Here is a 19,989-nt window from a genome sequence, read left to right as displayed (position 1 = left end):
TAATCTTAGAGAGAAATGTAGTTTAAAACATTTGTATGCACGTACAACACTTAAGACCTTCAGTATATCAGTATGTGGAATGAAATTATGGAATGGATTAAGCAAAGCAATCAAACAATGTACTAATATGATCCACTTCAAGAAACTCTTCAAACTTAAAGTGTTTACAAAGTACAAAGAAGAAGAACCATGATAAACATTCTGAATTTATTTAACTCATCCATTCTTTCATTTTTTCACTCACAAAATAATCTTACTTATCTCAACATATGAAATGTAACTTACTTCACCAATTATTATTTATTTACTTATTTTTATTGTGATTACTTATGGAGTATATTGTGAATAAATTGAGAACAGGAAGTGAACAAAAGTTTTAGCAACTGTTATGTAAAAGAAAAGGGGTAGGATTAAATAAGCTCTGCTTCTTCCTACTCCTTTTCGAACATGTTGAAAAGAGAAACTGGAGATTGTGATGTATCATGTTGTATGCTTGCATGTTCGAAATAAACTCAAACTCAACTCAACATAGTGAAACCCATTTTCTAAGTTACATTTAAACCAGTGTGGGTGGCACTGGGAGCAGGTGGGTAAAGTGTCTTGCCCAAGGACACAACGGCAGTGACTAGAATGGCGGAAGCGGGGATCGAACCTGGAACCCTCAAGTTGCTGGCACGGCCACTCTACCAACCGAGCTATACCGCCCCAACTGAGCTATACCGCCCCAAAAGATGGTTTTACAAAAACATACTATTTTTGAATCTCAGTAAAACCAAATCAATGCAATTCGGTAGCAGCAGAAGAGAAAGTGAAACACAAATACAAATAGACGGACATCGAATGTGTAAAATAAACCAAATTGTGGGTGCTATAATAGATGAGAAAATGAACTGGAAAGCTCATTAAAAATACACAACATAAAGTGGCAAGAAATATGTCAATAATGAATAAAGCAAAATATGTTGCACTCCATATTCTCTACTGCTCGCCAGTTTTACTAAACTTGAGTTATTGTGCAGAAATAAGGGGAAATAACAAAAAAAATACAAACAAACAAAAAAAAGATCCATTATAATAATACAAAATGAGTGATACATACAGTGTTTACTAATACATTGGAGGCAGCCACCACAGTTGACATACTTCACACAAAAGTCACAATTTCTCCGTAATTGTTGGTCCAAAGCTAATGAAGATTTTGGCAAAACACATTTTGTTTTTTTGGTCGTTTTAGTGTATTTTTTTAGGTTTATTGTGCCGTCGGGTGCATGTTAAAGTGCCTGCTGGTCATGGAATGTAGCAACAGAGTGCATCAAATACGGCCGGAAAATGTTCCCATCACAAAATAAAAGCATGTTTATGAATAAAAGCAGGTTTATGAGCCTGAGTATGATTAGAACTATATATTGATTTATTATTTTGTTTTATTTCGTCAAAAAAACTAACGTCAAAATGACAGCAATTGCATGCGTCATAGCCGTATACATCCTTGGTAGCAGTCATGGCGCCTGTTTTTTAGTTGGCCATACTCTTTTTCTTTTCTTTTTTTTTTAAGACACGACTCTGCCTCTCATATACTGCCATTGTTCAGCAGAGATGGGGAACAGTGCTATAAGCTATAAACTATTGAATAATTAGTTTTTTCTTCTGAAACCAACACCAAAAAAAAAGATAACCTCTGTACATTTTCTACCACTTGCCCCTTTCAGGGGCTCTTTTTCAAGCAAAACAAAAACTGAATAACATTAACTTTTTGTTATTTTGATTGATTAATTGAGACTTTTATTAGTAGGTTGCACAGTGAAGTACATATTCGGTACAATTGACCACTAAATGGTAAAACCCGAATAAGTTTTTCAACTTGTTTAAGTTGGGGTCCACTTAAATTGATTCATAATACAGATATATACTATCATATATACTATCATCATAATACAGTCATCACACAAGATAATCATCAGGGTGTATACATTGAATTATTTACATTATTTATTATATTATATTATTATACATGTATTAATTTAATCACATATAAAAATATAGATAACAAGCATATTAACTTCATTTTTACAAAATGCAAATCCATTTGATAGGCCAAGTTTACCTGGAAGTAGTTTTACGTGGACTTGCGCTTGCAGATAAACAAACGTAGAAGAAGACAGAGGAATGTACTACGATTTAAGTTGAATTTACCCAGGGTTTTTTTTCCATCCTTCTCTTTAGTCCTTCTATGTTTGTTTACCAGCAAACTCAAGTTCGCAGAACACTACTTTTGGGTATGATTGCCATATCAAATCGATCTGTAAAAATTAAGTTTATGTTGTTGCTTGTTATTCAATGCCGCCAAAAAAGAAAAAAAAATGTCTTCATTTTTTGTTTTTTATTTTAGCAAACTAATCATATAAAAAAGGGTGGTTATCAGTTTTATGTTGGTTTTAAAGGAAAAATTGAGTGAACAAATGATATATGTGTGTTTTTTTTTCACTTTAAAAAATCATTAAAGCTGTTTACCGGTACGTAATAGCTAGACAGTTTCATGTTTTTCATTTGTTCCATTACTGTACTAGAAAATAACTTGACTGTGACCTCAAAACTGAGGAATGTACCTCGCAGTAACTATAATGTACCATTACACCCCTAACTGCTATTCTTTATTTAAGTTTAATCTGTTACCTTTTAGGGTCCATACATTCACTGAGATTGACCATTCTGGGTCCCATGGCCCCCTTGGGGTTCTTTTCCCAGCCAACGCTCTTTGGACATGCTGTGAACAAAAACAAAAAAAGTGGTAAAAAAAATTACAATACAAAGGACTAAATTGTGCAAATGTATTTATGACGGCAAATCCGAACTGGACTTTCATCAAATGAATCTACAGTATAAAATGGTAATATAAGCCATTTCTCCTTTTATGAGGCGGTTTCTCAAAAAACAAGGCTGAAGATAATTGGCTAATTCCTGTTCCAAGCAGCCTTATGAGTCCAATTTTCTATTACCAGCTAAATAAATCGCTTTTGCATAGAGAGTAACCAATTATCCTAACTCAATGAACAATCTTCCCAGATCTCCACCTCGCCATTATCATTTCATTAGCCTTCATCCCTTATTCAACACATATCAAGTTTCAGCATGATAGGTGGTTCACATAAAGGTGGAATAAGCATATATTTCGGAGTATAAGTCGCTCTGGAGTATAAGTCGCACCGGCCGAAAATGCATAATAAAGAAGGAAAAACACATATAAGTCGAACTGGAGTATAAGTCGCATTTTTTGGGGATATGTATTTGATAAAACCCAAGACCAAGAATAGACATTTGAAAGGCAATTTAAAATAAATAAAGAATAGTGAACAACAGGCTGAATAAGGACACGTTGGGAAGACTATGTCTCCCGGCTGGCCTGGGAACGCCTCGGGATCCACCGGGAGGAGCTGGACGAAGTGGCTGGGGAGAGGGAAGTCTGGGCTTCCCTGCTTAGGCTGCTGCCCCCGCGACCCGACCTTGGATAAGCGGAAGAAGATGGATGGATGGAAGGCTGAATAAGTGTACATTATATGAGGCATAAATAACCAACTGAGAACGTGCCTGGTATGTTAACGTAACATATTATGGTAAGAGTCATTCAAATAACTATAACATATAGAACATGCTATACGTTTACCAAACAATCTGTCACTCCTAATCGCTAAATCCCATGAAATCTTATAAGTCTAGTCTCTTACGTGAATGAGCTAAAGAATATTATTTGCTATTTTACGGTAATGTGTTAAAAATTTCACACATAAGTCGCTCCTGAGTATAAGTCGCACCCCCGGCCAAACTATGAAACAAAACTGCGACTTATAGTCCGAAAAATACGGTAAATAATAGGGGTGTCAAAATGTTTTTTTGATTTTTGAATTAATCGCGATTCTTATTTGTAAAAATTCCTAATCAATTCATAAAAATCCAAAATTGATTTAAAAAATACTGAAAAACTGCGATGAGGTGGCGACTCTGCGATGAGGTGGCGAATTGTCCAGGGTGTATCCCGCCTTCCGCCCGAATGTAGCTGAGATAGGCTCCAGCGCCCCCCGCGACTCCAAAGGGAATAAGCGGTAGAAAATGGATGGATGGATGGATTTAAAAAATACAAATGAAAACATTTACATATGTATTTATTGTTATTTTTGTTTTTAATCTGTCCTGTCCAGCCATTCAGGCAAATCATATTGTTGATGTTGGTGCCCATATCTGCTGTACAATTTTACTTTAGAAAATAGAAGTGTGGGATACTCTTGTTGTCTTATTTGTATTTGACTTTATTAAATGTTTGGGCAGAATTTTATTAAACAAAACCAGTTTACTTTTGAGTAAAATAGACATGCATCAGAGCTGTTTATCTATATTATGGAGGAATGTCGCTAATCATTGAATTGGCACCCAATGTTATTAAAAAGTATTGATTTTGAATCGAGAATCGTTTTGAATCGAGAATCGATTCTGAATTGAATCGTTACCCCCCAGGAATCGAATCGTGTGGTGCCTGTCGCAACCAGTAAACGCCACGTAAGAAGATGGCGGATCCATCCATAAATTGGTGGTGCTGATAATAAAAGTACTATATGCAGTGTTCGTACACCTTTTCCATAGCCAGATTCAAGCACTTAAGGACTTTCAAGATCAATTTTCCAGTTTTTCCAGTACCCTTCAAAAGGTGAAAGCAAGTGTGAATCAATCCATAGCCTTGTTGTTTGAGGTCACCAAATGCTGTCTGTAGGAAAAATAAGGAAAATCTGCTAAAACCTAAGCCTAACATTGAAGCAGCAGTTATCATTAACTGAATGGGGAATAGAAAATGAAGCAGTGTTTCTGTAGACTATTCAAGGTCATTGGTGTTTGCAAACGTGTCTCCATTTGTGTTGTTTTTCAAATTTCTTGTTCTTTTTCTTACTTACAGCACTCAATGACATCGAACAGCACGGATTGATTCACACCGTATTTGTGCTTGTAAACTGCATAATGTGATATAAGTACACGCATCCTCAAAATGTCAATTTCCCTCAATTATTAACAAAACTGCTCCACATTAATATAAGGATAACAAATGAAAGGAAAATATTTTGTTTGTTTCACAACACCTCAGTCACCTTTCATTAAGCATATCGAGCCTTATAACTGTGGCTATGATAACAAATCGATTTTTAGTTGAGGGAAGTTCTTAACATTATAATTTATCATTGAGAAACGCTCGCTTTTTTCCTTTCATAGCTCATAATAACTGTCTGTAATTAACATGTCATCTAGCGCTGATCTCACAGTTTAGGTCTAGCATGTACCAAAAGGTTAGAAAACAAAACTTTAGCTAACGTTAGTTAACTTGTAGGGCTAATAATCTCTGTGGTTTACCTTTCATATGACTCGAGAGAGCAGACTCTCCCATTGCGGAAAGCTGGATTTTATTTTTGCATACTTTGCAGCAGGCTACACGTGGATCTGGTCCACGTTTTATCCAAAGTTTGTATTTGTCATTTTCCATCCAATGTTCATTAAAACGACAAACTCCCGGCATGATGGACCGATGCACCACTGTCCTCTTGGGGGCGACACAGAGCCGTATATACGGCTCTGGCATGACAACAACCTAATGTAAGGGCTCGTGCAAAGCCAACAGATCAAGCGTGTAGCTTTCATTTTTAACGAAACTTATTGAATTTTTTTCCATTTTATAATTAGCCTATTGAGTCAGACTGTCGCGAAATATGATGAACATTTCCAATCATTTACAAGCACTTCACCCAAAATTCAAGCATTTTTCAAACCTTGAAAACACCATTAAAATCCAAGCATTTTCAAGGTTTTTAAGCACCCGTACGAACCCTGTATATGCTCAATAATTCTTTCTTTAGTTTATTTCGAACATGAACACACTTACAGTATAATACATCACACAATTTCGTATCATTTCACTTTACATCATGTCCGAAAAGGAGTAGGAAGAAGCAAAGCTTATTTAATCCTACCCCTTTCCCACTTCACAGCGTTTATAAATATATAGAATCATTTACTGACCTTTTTATATAATAAAATAACATCTGTGAATTAGTATACACAACAGTTTTGTAATATGTAATTAATTAATTCAGTCATTATTAACATACTGAGATGAAGAATATCTTATTTTCAATAAGGTTGAAAGTATTTCTCATAATTCTTCTTCTTTGTACTTTGTAAGCACTATTATTTTGAACAACCTCTTAAACTGGATCATATCAGTACAATGTTTAACTTCTTTACTTAATCCATTCCATAATTTAATTCCACATACTGATATGCTAAAGGTTCTAAGTGTTGATCGTGCATACAAATGTTTTAAATTATTTTTTCCTCTAAGGTTATATTTCTCCTCTTTAGTTGAGAAGAATTGTTGTACATTCTTTGGTAGCAGGTTATAGTTTGCTTTGTACATCATTTTAGCTGTTTGCAATTTTACCAAATCACCGAACTTTAATATTTTTGACTCAATTAAAGTGGTTAGATCGATATTCTTATTTTCTCACAATCATTTTTGTTGTTGTTTTTGTAAATATTTACAAACTCCGGGAATAATTCTCTGGACACAGGTGAACTTTTGAGGGAAAATAATTTAAAGGAGCAGTAAGTAGTTTTTGCTTTTATTTAGTTACCGTGCACTATTGACTTTGTTGTACTGTATGCATGTAATAAAAGAAAACAAGGAAACTAGTTTAAATATTGTGTTGATATTATTAAATTGTGAATAGCACTCACCATTAATAAATGGAAAAATTGACAGTTAGTACTAGGGATGTCCAATAATATCGGCAGGCCGATATTATCGGCCGATAAATGCGTTAAAATGTAATATCGGAAATTATCGATATCGTTTTTTTATTATCGGTATCGTTTTTTGTTTGTTTGTTTTTTTATTAAATCAACATAAAAAACACAAGATACTCTTACAATTAGTGCACCAACCCAAAAAACCTCCCTCCCCCATTCGCACTCATTCACACAAAAGGGTTGTTTCTTTCTGTAATTAATATTCTGGTTCCTACATTATATATCAATATATATCAATACAGTCTGCAAGGGATACAGTCCGTAAGCACACATGATTGTGCGTGCTGCTGGTCCACTAATAGTACTAACCTTTAACAGTTAATTTTACTAATTTTAATTAATTACTAGTTTCTATGTAACTGTTTTTTATATTGTTTTACTTTCTTTTTTATTCAAGAAAATGTTTTTAATTTATTTATCTTATTTTATTATTATTTTTTAAAAGTACCTTACCTTCACCATACCTGGTTGTCCAAATTAGGCAACAGTGCAGTAACAGTTAGAGATGCTACCTCAGTAGAAGCATTTAACACCCATCTTAAAACTTATTTGTATACTCTAGCCTTTAAATAGCCCCCCTTTTTTCGACCAGTTGATCTGCCGTTTCTTTTCCTTTCTCCTCTGTTCCCCCCTCTCCCTTGTGGAGGGGGAGACACACAGGTCCGGTGGCCATGGATGAAGTGCAGGCTGTCCAGAGTCTGGACCCGGGGTGGACCGCTCGCCTGTGCATCGGTTGGGAACATCCCTGCGCTGCTGACCCGTCTCCGCTCGGGATGGTTTCCTGCTGGCCCCACTATGGACTGGACTCTCACTATTATGTTGGATCCACTATGGACTGGACTCTCACAATATTATGTCAGACCCACTCGACATCCATTGCATTCAGTCTTCCCTAGAGGGCGGGGGGTTACCCACATATGCGGTCCTCTCCAAGGTTTCTCATAGTCATTCACATCGACGTCCCACTGGGGTGAGTTTTTCCTTGCCCTTATGTGGGCTCTGTACCGAGGATGTCGTTGTGGCTTGTGCAGCCCTTTGAGACACTTGTGATTTAGGGCTATATAAATAAACATTGATTGATTGATGATAATAATGTGTTCATTCCACGACTGCATATATCTGTTGATATCGGTATCGGTTGATATCGGTATCGGTAATTAAAGAGTTGGACAATATCGGAATATCGGCAAAAAGCCATTATCGGACATCCCTAGTTAGTACAGTATATGTGATCGGTATTAGTCGATCTCCCTCATGGATGATCAGAATCAGCAGAGAAAACTCTGATCGCAACATCCCTAGTAAAATTGTATAAAAAGTCAACAACAACAAAAAACATTACTTGAGTCAGTGGGGAGTTCAGGTAGTTTGACCTGAAAAATGATGCTATGCTGAATGGAGCGGATTCCCTGCAGGGTTCTGTCTCTGAAACATAGCACCTCCACAGTGTCCACCATAGAGCCCCTAAAACACAAAAACAGAGAAAAAACACATTTGAGCAGCTTCCAAAGTGTGATGTGTCATTGTCACCACAGCATGATGCAAACAAGTTCACACAGCAACACATTTCCCCTAATAAGGTTGTGAAAGGCTGCGTTCACAATCAAAACTCCTTGGGAAAAAAAAAACTGAATGCATTTCTCTCATTGCCAGCGTCAACAGTTTATGTTTAACGGCGGGGAACACGCACAAAATGGATGAGGTTTGTTTTGGATAAAAAGTGCCTGGGAGTCTAGCATTTGTAACATGAAAAACAACAGCGTCCATCACAGCTTAGTGTTTTATAACCAAATGCATGATGGTCAAATGATCTATAAAGTGGAAAGAATGTTGGTGAAGCATCATTGGCCTGCTGTGACAATTCATAAAATGCTATTTTAAGGTGAAAATGTTTCGGCGTATACAAAACTGCTTCTTGCCCAGTGTGACTAATACATTATTGTTGGTTGACTGTTCCGTCATGATTTCTTAACACAAATTTCCCGTTGAGAGGACAAATGTCTTGCATATTACCATGTTTGCTTCTGTAACCCGTCACAACCGGGTAAACTTGACATTTGGGAATCTGCAGTGCTACCAAGCTGTCCAAAATATATTGCCAAAATCAGATCAGACTTAATTAGATGAAAAACCACAACTGATTAATCCGCATTTGAACGTTCCTTTTAACAGGTATATATATATATATTTTTTAGTTAGGGATGTCCGATAATGTCTTTTTTGCCGATATTTGATATTCCGATATTGTCCAACTCTTAATTACCGATATCAACCGATACCGATATATACAGTCGTGGAATTAACACATTATTATGCCTAATTTTGTTGTGATGCCCCGCTGGATGCATTAAACAATACAACAAGGTTTTCCAAAATAAATCAACTCAAGTTATGGAAAAAAAATGCCAACATGGCACTGCCATATTTATTATTGAAGTCACAAAGTGCATTATTTTTTTTAACATGCCTCAAAACAGCAGCTTGGAATTTGGGGCATGCTCTCCCTGAGAGAGCATGAGGAGGTTGAGGTGGGGGGGGGAAGTGTATATTGTATCGTCCCGGAAGAGTTAGTGCTGCAAGGGGTTCTGGGTATTTGTTCTGTTGTGTTTATGTTGTGTTCTCCCGAAATGTGTTTGTCATTCTTGTTTGGTGTGGGTTCACAGTGTGGCGCATATTTGTAACAGTGTTAAAGTTGTTTATACGGCCACCCTCAGTGTGACCTGTATGACTATTGATCAAGTATGCATTGCATTCACTTGTGTGTGTGAAAAGCAGTAGATATTGTGTGACTGGGCCGGCACGCAAAGGAAGTGCCTTTAAGGTTTATTGATGCTCTGTACTTCTCCTTACGTCCGTGTACACAGCGGCGTTTTAAAAGGTCATAAATTTTACTTTTTGAAACCGATACCGATAATTTTGAAACAGATACTGATAATTTCCAAAATTACATTTTAAAGTATTTATCGGCCGATAATATCGGCAGTCCGATATTATCAGACATCTCTAGTTTTTTTGTTTTTTTTTAAGTACCGTAATTTGGAGCCTGTGTCATACAGCAGCTGTCAACCACTGCAGTGAATTTTAAATAGTCACCCAGTATTACAGTAGTGAGTACAGCAAGTGAGTGTGCCACACACTCACTGAGGCAATTTACTGATCACCAGGAAACAACAATTAAAAGCTTAAAAAAAATATCCTATTTTTGATATTTTAAATTCTAAAGTAGGCCTTTGACAATTTTTAAACACATTTTAAATTAAATTTTGCACATTAATAGATAACATTGTATGTCTCACTTCTGGAAAATATTGAGTCAACTGAGACAGCACCTGTCCCTGGTTTTATAGCTGCAGGGCTTTTCCCCCCCGGCAGTTAGCGCCGGTGGGGAAAACACATTCTATTTGAGTCAATATTTAAAAAAAAAACTATCTACAATTTAAAGCAGAGAAAGTAATCGGCTAAAAGGCGGAGGAACAATTGCAGAGCCGTGAATAAGCCGACTGTAGCTATATGTGTGCCTGGCGGGTGAGTCTCTTCACAATATTACTAAAACACAGGCAACTTTGCGGAGTACATTCTTCTTCCTTTATTACTGATGTCGACCTTTTGCCGCTTCAGCCGTATTGTGCTGAGCCGCCAGAGCAGAATTCCATTTTCTGTTCTATGGCTTTTTACAAACCCCAAAACCAGTGAAGTTGGCACATTGTGTAAATCGTAAATAAAAAGAGAATACAATAATTTGCAAATCCTTTTCAACTTATATTCAAATGAATAGACTGCAAAGACAAGATATTTAATGTTCAAACTGGAAAACGTTGTTATCTTCTGCAAATATTAGCTCATTTGGAATTGGATGCCGGCAACATGTTTCAAAAAAGCTGGCACAAGTGGCAAAAAAGACTGAGAAAGTTGAGGAATGCTCATCAACCACTTATTTGGAACATCCCACAGGTGAACGGGCTAATTGGGAACAGGTGGGTGCCATGATTGGGTATAAAAGCAGCTTCCATGGAATGCTCAGTCATTCACAAACAAGGATGGGGCGAGGGTCACCACTTTGTGAACTAATGCATTAGCAAATTGTCCAACAGTTTAAGAACAATATTTCTCAACGAGCTATTGCCAGGAATTTAGGGATTTCACCATCTACGGTCCATAATATCATCAAAAGGTTCAGAGAATCTGGAGAAATCACTGCACGTAAGCGACGATATTATGGACCTTCGATCCCTCAGGCGGTACTGCATCAAAAAGCGACATCAGTGTGTAAAGAATATCACCACATGGGCTCAGGAACACTTCAGAAAACCACTGTCAGTAACTACAGTTCGTCGCTACATCTGTGAGTGTAAGTTAAAACTCTACTATGCAAAGCGAAAGCCATTTATCAACAACACCCACAAACGCCGCCAGCCTCGTTGGGCCCGAGCTCATCTAAGATGGAAAAGTGCTCTGTGGTCTGATGAGTCCACATTTCAAATTGTTTTTGGAAACTGTGGACGTCGTGTCCTCCAGAACAAAGAGGAAAAGAACCATCCAGATTGTTATTGGCGCAAAGTTGAAAAGCCAGCATCTGTGATGGTATGGGGGTGTATTAGTGCCCAAGGCATGGGTAACTTACACATCTGTGAAGGCACCATTAATGCTGAAAGGTACATACAGGTTTAGGAGCAACAAATGTTGCCATCCAAGCAACGTCATCATGGACGCCCCTGCTTATTTCAGCAAGACAATGCCAAGCCACGTGTTACAACAGCGTGGCTTCATAGTAAAAGAGTGCGGGTACTAGACTGGCCTGCCTGTAGTCCAGACCTGTCTCCTAAAATACCACAACGGAGACGCCGGACTGTTGCACAACTTAAGCTGTACATCAAGCAAGAATGGGAAAGAATTCCACCTGAAAAGCTTCAAAAATGTGTCTCCTCAGTTCCCAAACGTTTACTGAGTGTTGTTAAAAGGAAAGGCCATGTAACACAGTGGTAAAAATGCCCCTGTGCCTACTTTGTTGCAATGTGTTGCTGCCATTAAATTCTAAGTTAATGATTTTTTGCAAAAAAAAAAAAAAGCGTTTCTCAGTTCGAACATTAAATATCTTGTCTTTGCATTTGCATTGAATATAAGTTGAAAAGGATTTGCAAATAATTGCATTCTGTTTTTATTTACGAATTACACAACATGCCAACTTCACTGGTTTTGGGTTTTGTATTACAATACCCTATTATTTTGATGAAATGCCAGAAAAATCTGCTGATGACAATTACACCCCCAAACAAGTTTTTGTGGACTTATGTAAGAATTTGACATGATTGATTCCATTGTACTGATGACGATAAGCACACAAAACAAGAAAGTCATAAGAGACAAAGACATTCAAACCAAAACAATCTATACACGCACACACACCCACCCACGCACACACACAATTAAAGGTGCTTACCACTGGTTAGCTAAGAGAACCAGTAGATTTCTCAAAGGCCATCCTGGATGTTGAGACAGAGTACACGGATCATACACGCCCACAGTGACCTAGAAGACATGGACAGCATTAATCCTATGAACATACAGTAGGTTAAGTTGTATTTTTGCCTCATTCCTGTGAGAATCCTGCATGTGACTGAAGCCTTAAGGAGTGGTATTAATCGGGACTAGCTGCGGTGTGCTCAAACAACCACCAGGTAGCATCTGTGAGCAGATAATATTGTATCATCTCTTTCGGACTTATCAGGTGGTAGTGCATTCTTCACTAATTCTTCACACATGCTTTAGGCGAGGGATGTGGTAAAATCTAAGCCAGGCCCACTGTAGGAGCAGTATGCCAGAAATTATTTTTTTGCTCCAGGGCTCTCCTTCAGTATTTACACCATAATAGTAAATACAAAATAAGATGTATACGCTTGTATTTGGGATAACATGAGCTAAGGAAGAAAGTCAGCCCAGTGACACATCTTGTATGTCCTTAAGTAGGACCATTTGTAATTAGAGACACATTTTAAGAGGAAAATATATTTAAATGTATTATACTGTATATTGTTTATATTCATTTTTAATGTCATTTTTTGTATTTATTGTAATAGGGTAGTATTGAATATAAAGGCTGGGCTGGTATGAAATACAATACAACAATTTACATTTTGTCTTTTGGATCACATATGGTTCGGACCTGTCAGTTTATATTTGTGTATTTTAGAGCTTGTTGATTTAAAGATATTCCTCTTTAAATCAAGGCTCAAAACACACCTATTCCTGACTGCTTATTTACTGTAAATCTTATCGATCTTTGTTGTTGTTTTTACCCAATTGATTTTATTGTTTTGATTTTGTACGGTGTCCTTGAGTGCCCAGAAAGGCGCCTTATAAGTAAACTGCATTATTATTATTACCGTATTTTTCGGACTATAAGTCGCAGTTTTTTTTATAGTTTGGCCGGGGGTGCGACTTATACTCAGGAGCGACTTATGTGTGAAATGATTAACACATTACCGTAAAATATCAAATAATATTATTTAGCTCATTCACGAAAGAGACTAGACGTATAAGATTTCATGGGATTTAGCGATTAGGAGTGACAGATTGTTTGGTAGACGTATAGCATGTTCTATATGTTATAGTTATTTGAATGACTCTTACCATAATATGTTACGTTAACATACCAGGCACGTTCTCAGTTGGTTATTTATGCCTCATATAACGTACACTTGTTCAGCCTGTTGTTCACTATTCTTTATTTATTTTAAATTGCCTTTCAAATGTCTATTCTTGGTGTTGGGTTTTATCAAATAAATTTCCCCAAAAAATGCGACTTATATATGTTTTTTTCTTTCTTTATTATGCATTTTCGGCCGGTGCGACTTATACTCCGGAGCAACTTATACTCCGAAAAATACGGTATACATTTCTATTATCCATCCATTTTCTACCGCTTGTCCGTTTTTGTGGTCACGGGGGGTCGCTGGAGCCTATCTCAGCTGCATTCGGGTGGTAGGCGGGGTACATTTCTATTATGTGACAGATAATAAAAAATCTGTCTTCCTGGTACAACTACATTACAAAATTATAGACAAAAAATGTATAAAACATTATTTGAAATTCAAATAAAAAAGTAATGTACTAACATTAAAAGAGTGATTTGTATGTGTGTGCTTAGATGGTAAAAAACCTAAAAATAAAATGACATTCACGTTACATGTTATTTAAGTTAAGACTTGTTTTTTTTTATTGTGTTTATGTTGCAATCGTCTTTTAATATTTATTTTACACTTAAAAAGGGCTGTTTCAAGAAAGCGGTTATTCATCCTCTGCTCAAAAGACCTAACCTTGATCCTGACCTCATGGTAAACTACCGACCGGTGTCCCACCTTCCCTTTATTTCGAAAATCCTCGAAAAAATTGTCGCACAGCAGCTAAATGAACACTTAGTGTCTAACAATCTCTGTGAACCTTTTCAATCCGGTTTCAGGGCAAATCACTCTACGGAGACAGCCCTCGCAAAAATGACTAATGATCTACTGCTAACGATGGATTCTGATGCGTCATCTATGTTGCTGCTTCTTGATCTTAGCGCTGCTTTCGATACCGTCGATCATAACATTTTATTAGAGCGTATCAAAACACGAATTGGTATGTCAGACTTAGCCTTGTCGTGGTTTAACTCTTATCTTACTGACAGGATGCAGTGCGTCTCCCATAATAATGCGACCTCGGACTATGTTAAGGTAACGTGCGGAGTTCCTCAGGGTTCGGTTCTTGGCCCTGCACTCTTTAGTAGCTACATGCTGCCGCTAGGCGACATCTTACGCAAATACGGTGTTAGCTTTCATTGTTATGCTGATGACACCCAACTCTACATGCCCCTGAAGCTGACCAACACGCCGGATTGTAGTCAGCTGGAGGCGTGTCTTAATGAAATTAAACAATGGATGTCCGCTAACTTCTTGCAACTCAACGCCAAGAAAACGGAAATGCTGATTATCGGTCCTGCTAAACACCGACATTTATTTAATAATACCACCTTAACATTTGACAACCAAACAATTACACAAGGCGAATCAGTAAAGAATCTGGATATTATCTTCGACCCAACTCTCTCCTTTGAATCACACATTAAGAGTGTTACTAAAACGGCCTTCTTTCATCTCCGTAATATCACTAAAATTTGTTCTATTTTATCTACTAGCGACGCTGAGATCATTATTCATGCGTTCGTTACGTCTCGTCTCGACTACTGTAACGTATTATTTTCGGGTCTCCCTATGTCTAGCATTAAAAGATTACAATTGGTACAAAATGCGGCTGCTAGACTTTTGACAAGAACAAGAAAGTTTGATCATATTACGCCTATACTGGCTCACCTGCACTGGCTTCCTGTGCACTTAAGATGTGACTTTAAGGTTTTACTACTTACGTATAAAATACTGCACGGTCTAGCTCCGTCCTATCTTGTCAATTGTATTGTACCATATGTCCCGGCAAGAAATCTGCGTTCAAAGAACTCCGGCTTATTAGTGATTCCCAGAGCCCAAAAAAAGTCTGCGGGCTATAGAACGTTTTCTATTCGGGCTCCAGTACTATGGAATGCCCTCCCGGTAACAATTAGAGATGCTACCTCAGTAGAAGCATTTAAGTCCCATCTTAAAACTCATTTGTATACTCTAGCCATTAAATAGACCCCCTTTTAGACCAGTTGATCTGCCGTTTCTTTTCTTTTCTCCTCTGCTCTCCTCTTCCTTGTGGAGGGGGGGGGGGGGGGGGGGCACAGGTCCGGTGTCCATGGATGAAGTGCTGGCTGTCCAGAGTCGGGACCCGGGGTGGACCGCTCGCCTGTGCATCGGCTGGGAACATCTCTGCGCTGCTGACCCATCTCTGCTCGGGATGGTGTCCTGCTGACCCCACTATGGACTGGACTCTTACTATTATGTTGGATCCACTATGGACTGGACTCTCACAATATTATGTCAGACCCACTCGACATCCATTGCATTTGGTCTCCCCTAGAGGGGGGGTTACCCACATATGCGGTCCTCTCCAAGACGTCCCATTGGGGTGAGTTTTTCCTTGCCCTTATGTGGGCTTTGTACCGAGGATGTCGTTGTGGCTTGTGCAGCCCTTTGAGACACTTGTGATTTAGGGATATATAAATAAACATTGATTGATTGATTGATTGTTTGCAACATTTACACAAATGCCTAGAGGGCACTAAATTTTCAATGTACTTCCAAGTGTTGTATCGCGCAGTAGCTTTGGGTGTTGTTAGCTAATGATACCGGTTTATGTACTTAGTGTTAGTTGTCATTGAATGTGTAGTATTTCTATCATAACGAGCTGACTGCAAAGATTTTCCCCAAATCATTTTTTTTCGGGCCGGCAAAAATTTGTATTAGATAAACTTGGTAATTGTGAAAAATATAGACAGTTTTAAAACAAATGTGTTGTGTTAAACCATTAATGGTAACATGAGCTCGCCGGTGGGGTTTTTGTTATAATTTTTGGTTTGAAAAATTTAAGAGAGTTGCAAACAGCACCTTTAAAGTGGATCTGCACTTTTGGGGAATTTTGCCCATCACTCACAATTCTTTTGTAAGACAAGAACAGGTCTTTACTTTTTTATGCATTCTAATTTGTAAAATATGGCATCTGTCATTTTAGATTTTACAATGCAGATATACAAGCTCACAATGTCACTTTGTGCCACACTACAAACTTGTACACCAAGCTATTTTTTAACATAAAAATGTAAAGTGTTGGAAAGACAAACTCATCATATTCTGAACAATTTCAGATGGGGCCCATGGCCAAATACATCTTATCAAATAAAACCAAGAAAAATATTTTTTTACCTTGGCTTTTAACCACTTTTCGAAATATTATGAAAATGTGTGTCATTTTTTTAACATGTATATTGTTTCACAAGCAAAAGTTTTCACTCAAATCTTCGGGGGTCTCTGGAACTGTGAAAATGAGTTTGAGAATCACTGATATAGAAACGTTTTTTTCTTCGAAAAATGTTTAGAAGACATATAATTCAAGTCTTAATAGTATCCACGCTCAGTCTAAGTGTTCCGTTAGCCCAAAATACAGATAACATGTTGGGGCTTTATATTATTTACCAGGAGTGTTTTTATATGGGGTTTTTTATTCACGTTAAACTGGCGTGGTTGTGTGGGTTAGAGAAAACCCTCACACATCGTCCTGTTGCATCGCTTACTATGAACAATGTGTTACATATTATATGTTGAGGGTTTATTGTTTTCTTACGCTTTCACAAATGTATCAAACTTTCTTACCTTGGCTTCGCTCATCCTACTTTTTCATTCAGTGCACTGTTGAGGAGTCGGGACATTTGTGCATCCAGATTACAGGCTGCTGCATGCATGAGTGATACTTTGTCTACTCATTGTGCACTCTGGCAGTTCATATGAGGCAGAATTAAACCCACCACTGGTCAAATAAGCCATAATGAAATATAGAAATGATGAAAATCGCGCAGAGGAAAAGATGCCGTACATTGCGTATCATTTTTCGAGGGGCACACGGCCAAACTGAGGGGCAACGCTGTTAAATTATTGCCTAGCTTGTGACCTAAATATTAACCAAGTTTTAGTAATATTGTTATTATAAGCGCTAATGCCAAGGTATTACTTTTAGCATTGGTCAACTTTGACATTCAATTTAGACCTGGAGATGGCGAGAAAGAAACGCAAAGACGCTCGTTTACCGCACCTTTTTTTTTAACCTGGGTGAGGATTAGGATTGATTCTTCATCTCAACGGGAAGATATGAACATCCCATTAATCGGCATCCCAGTGAGAGCAGACATCGTACAGTAAGTGATTGTTTTATTGTGTTTGTAGTTTGCATATCTTGCTTAGCTGGATCTGTTCTGCACACAGCTTCTTAAACTTGTAGCTCATCCTCTGCATATTCAGACTCAAAAATATAAGGTCCAGGATCTGCTGGACTCTAGAAAGAGGTTCCGCAGCCTCTGTAGCAGAACCTCCAGGTTCTGTAACAGCTTCTTCCCTAAGGCCGTAAGACTCTTGAACGCATTAAAATAATCCCCTCAATTCCCCCCAAAAATGGATTAACTCGCTGGAATAAAAAGACAATATAACATACATCCATAAACGTGGATGCATATGCAAAAGTGCAATATATTTATCTGTACAGTAATCTATTTATTTATATCTGCACCTTATTGCTCTTTTATCCTGCACTAGCATGAGCTAATGCAACAAAATTTCGTTCTTATCTGTACTGCGAAGTTCAAATTTGAATGACAATAAAAGGAAGTCTATCATAATTTATTCCCAAATAGACTCTGGTGTCGCTCATTAAGACTGCCATGAATAACGGTGATGTTTTTGTTGAAGGAAATAGCAAACTGTGTGATGAGTCTGTGAAATTAATACATATGCATGTGCCTCACAATACGAAGGTCCTGAATAGTCCTGAGTTCAATCCCAGACTCGGGATCTTTCTGTGTGGAGTTTGCATGTTCTCCCCGTGACTGCGTGGGTTCCCTCCGGGTACTCCGGCTTCCTCCCACCTCCAAAGACATGCACTGGTGGTTCTAGGTTGATTGGCAACACTAAATTGGCCCTAGTGTGTGAATGTGAGTGTGAATGTTGTCTGTCTCTCTGCGTTGGCCCTGCGATGAGGTGGAGACTTGTTCAGGGTGTACTCCACCTTCCGCCCGAATGCAGCTGAGATAGGCTCCAGCACCCCCCACGACCCCGAAAGGGACAAGCGGTAGAAGATGGATGGATGGATGTATGCATATTAGAATGAATGTGCCTGTTACTGCATTGCATATCTACTTACAATGTGTATATAAAATGCTGATGAAGGCTTCTAGAAGTTTTTTAGAGTGCTTTTTGGGCGGAATAGATCGAATCCCGTTGGCTCCATTGTTAGCTAACTTTTGCAAGAGTTTATTTACAAGTTAGAATGCATAAAAAAGAAACAAAATAAGTGATTGTCTGACATAATTCCAAAAAAAGTGCAGTTAGCCCTTTAAATGAGTTAGTTGAGATCACAGCTAAACCGTTCTATAAGGGAAAGAGTGTGACCCCAGAACCAACTTACTGTGTCTGTTACTTCCAATGGTAAAATGGCTTCAGATTACATTTATTTTCCACTTTAAAAAAGGTCCAATATAGTACTGTACCACAATATCATAGACCAGTGATTCTCAAACTGTGGTACGTGTACCACCAGTGGTACGCGGGATCCATCTAGTGCAGTGGTTCTTAACCTGGGTTTGATCAAACCCTAGGGGTTCGGTGAGTCGGGCTCAGGGGTTCGGCGGAGGTCAAAACACACCCGACTCATCGTGTAAATAAAAGCTTCTCTCTATCGGCGTATTACGGATAAGACAACAGCAAAAGTCAGACTGATTTGCAGGTGTGTAATTTGTTGTGAGTTTATGCACTGTGTTGGTTTTGTTCTTTGAACAAGGTGATGTTCATGCACGGTTCATTTTGTGCACCAGTAAGAAAATATGGTAACACTTTAGTATGGGGAACATATTCACCATTAATTAGTTGCTTATTAACATGCAAATTAGTAACATATTGGCTCTTAACTAATCATTATTAAGTACTTATTAATGCCTTATTCGGCATGGCCTTATTATAACCCCAACCCTCTAACCCTGGCCCTAACTCTCTAACCCTAACCAAATAACTCTAAATTAAGTCTTTGTTACTTAGAATATGTTCCCCATACTAAAGTGTTACCAAAAACATATAACTTTGTCTTGAATTTGAAAAAAAAAAAAACATTTTTTTTTTCCACTAAAGAAGGGTTCGGTGAATGCGCATATGAAACTGGTGGGGTTCGGTACCTCCAACAAGGTTAAGAACCACTGATCTAGTGGTACGCTAAATAATCACTTTGTTAAACATAATACATTTCATTTGATTCATTATTAAAGAACAGGGTTTTATTTTACTATATTCAAACTCAGTGCTACTGTTCAAACTGTGTGTAATATTAAATATACTTGTTAAATACTACGCTACTGTATTTTAAAGGCCTACTGAAACCCACTACTACCGACCACGCAGTCTGATAGTTTATATATCAATGATGAAATCTTAACATTGCAACACATGCCAATACGGCCGGGGTTAGCTTACTAATGTGCAATTT

At 37.8% G+C, this 19,989-nt stretch overlaps 1 protein-coding gene across 3 annotated transcripts in view; it reads right to left on the bottom strand.

Annotated features, from left to right (window-relative positions):
- Positions 1–19,989, bottom strand: part of atg7 (ATG7 autophagy related 7 homolog (S. cerevisiae)) — a 202,107-nt gene that overhangs the window by 167,962 nt on the left and 14,156 nt on the right. For all 3 annotated transcript variants that reach the window (XM_061938552.2, XM_061938536.2, XM_061938544.2), the window contains exons 8-10: positions 12,278–12,366; positions 8,183–8,304; positions 2,674–2,764 (exon numbers count right to left, since the gene is read on the bottom strand). In XM_061938552.2, the coding sequence (XP_061794536.2) occupies positions 2,674–2,764; positions 8,183–8,304; positions 12,278–12,366 (302 nt within the window). The remainder of the gene's footprint in view (positions 1–2,673; positions 2,765–8,182; positions 8,305–12,277; positions 12,367–19,989) is intronic.

Source organism: Nerophis lumbriciformis, linkage group LG03 (genome assembly GCF_033978685.3).
Source record: "Nerophis lumbriciformis linkage group LG03, RoL_Nlum_v2.1, whole genome shotgun sequence".
Classification (NCBI taxonomy): domain Eukaryota; kingdom Metazoa; phylum Chordata; class Actinopteri; order Syngnathiformes; family Syngnathidae; genus Nerophis; species Nerophis lumbriciformis.
The sequence above is the reverse complement of the archived record's forward strand: the minus strand, read 5'-3'. Positions and strand labels throughout refer to the sequence as shown.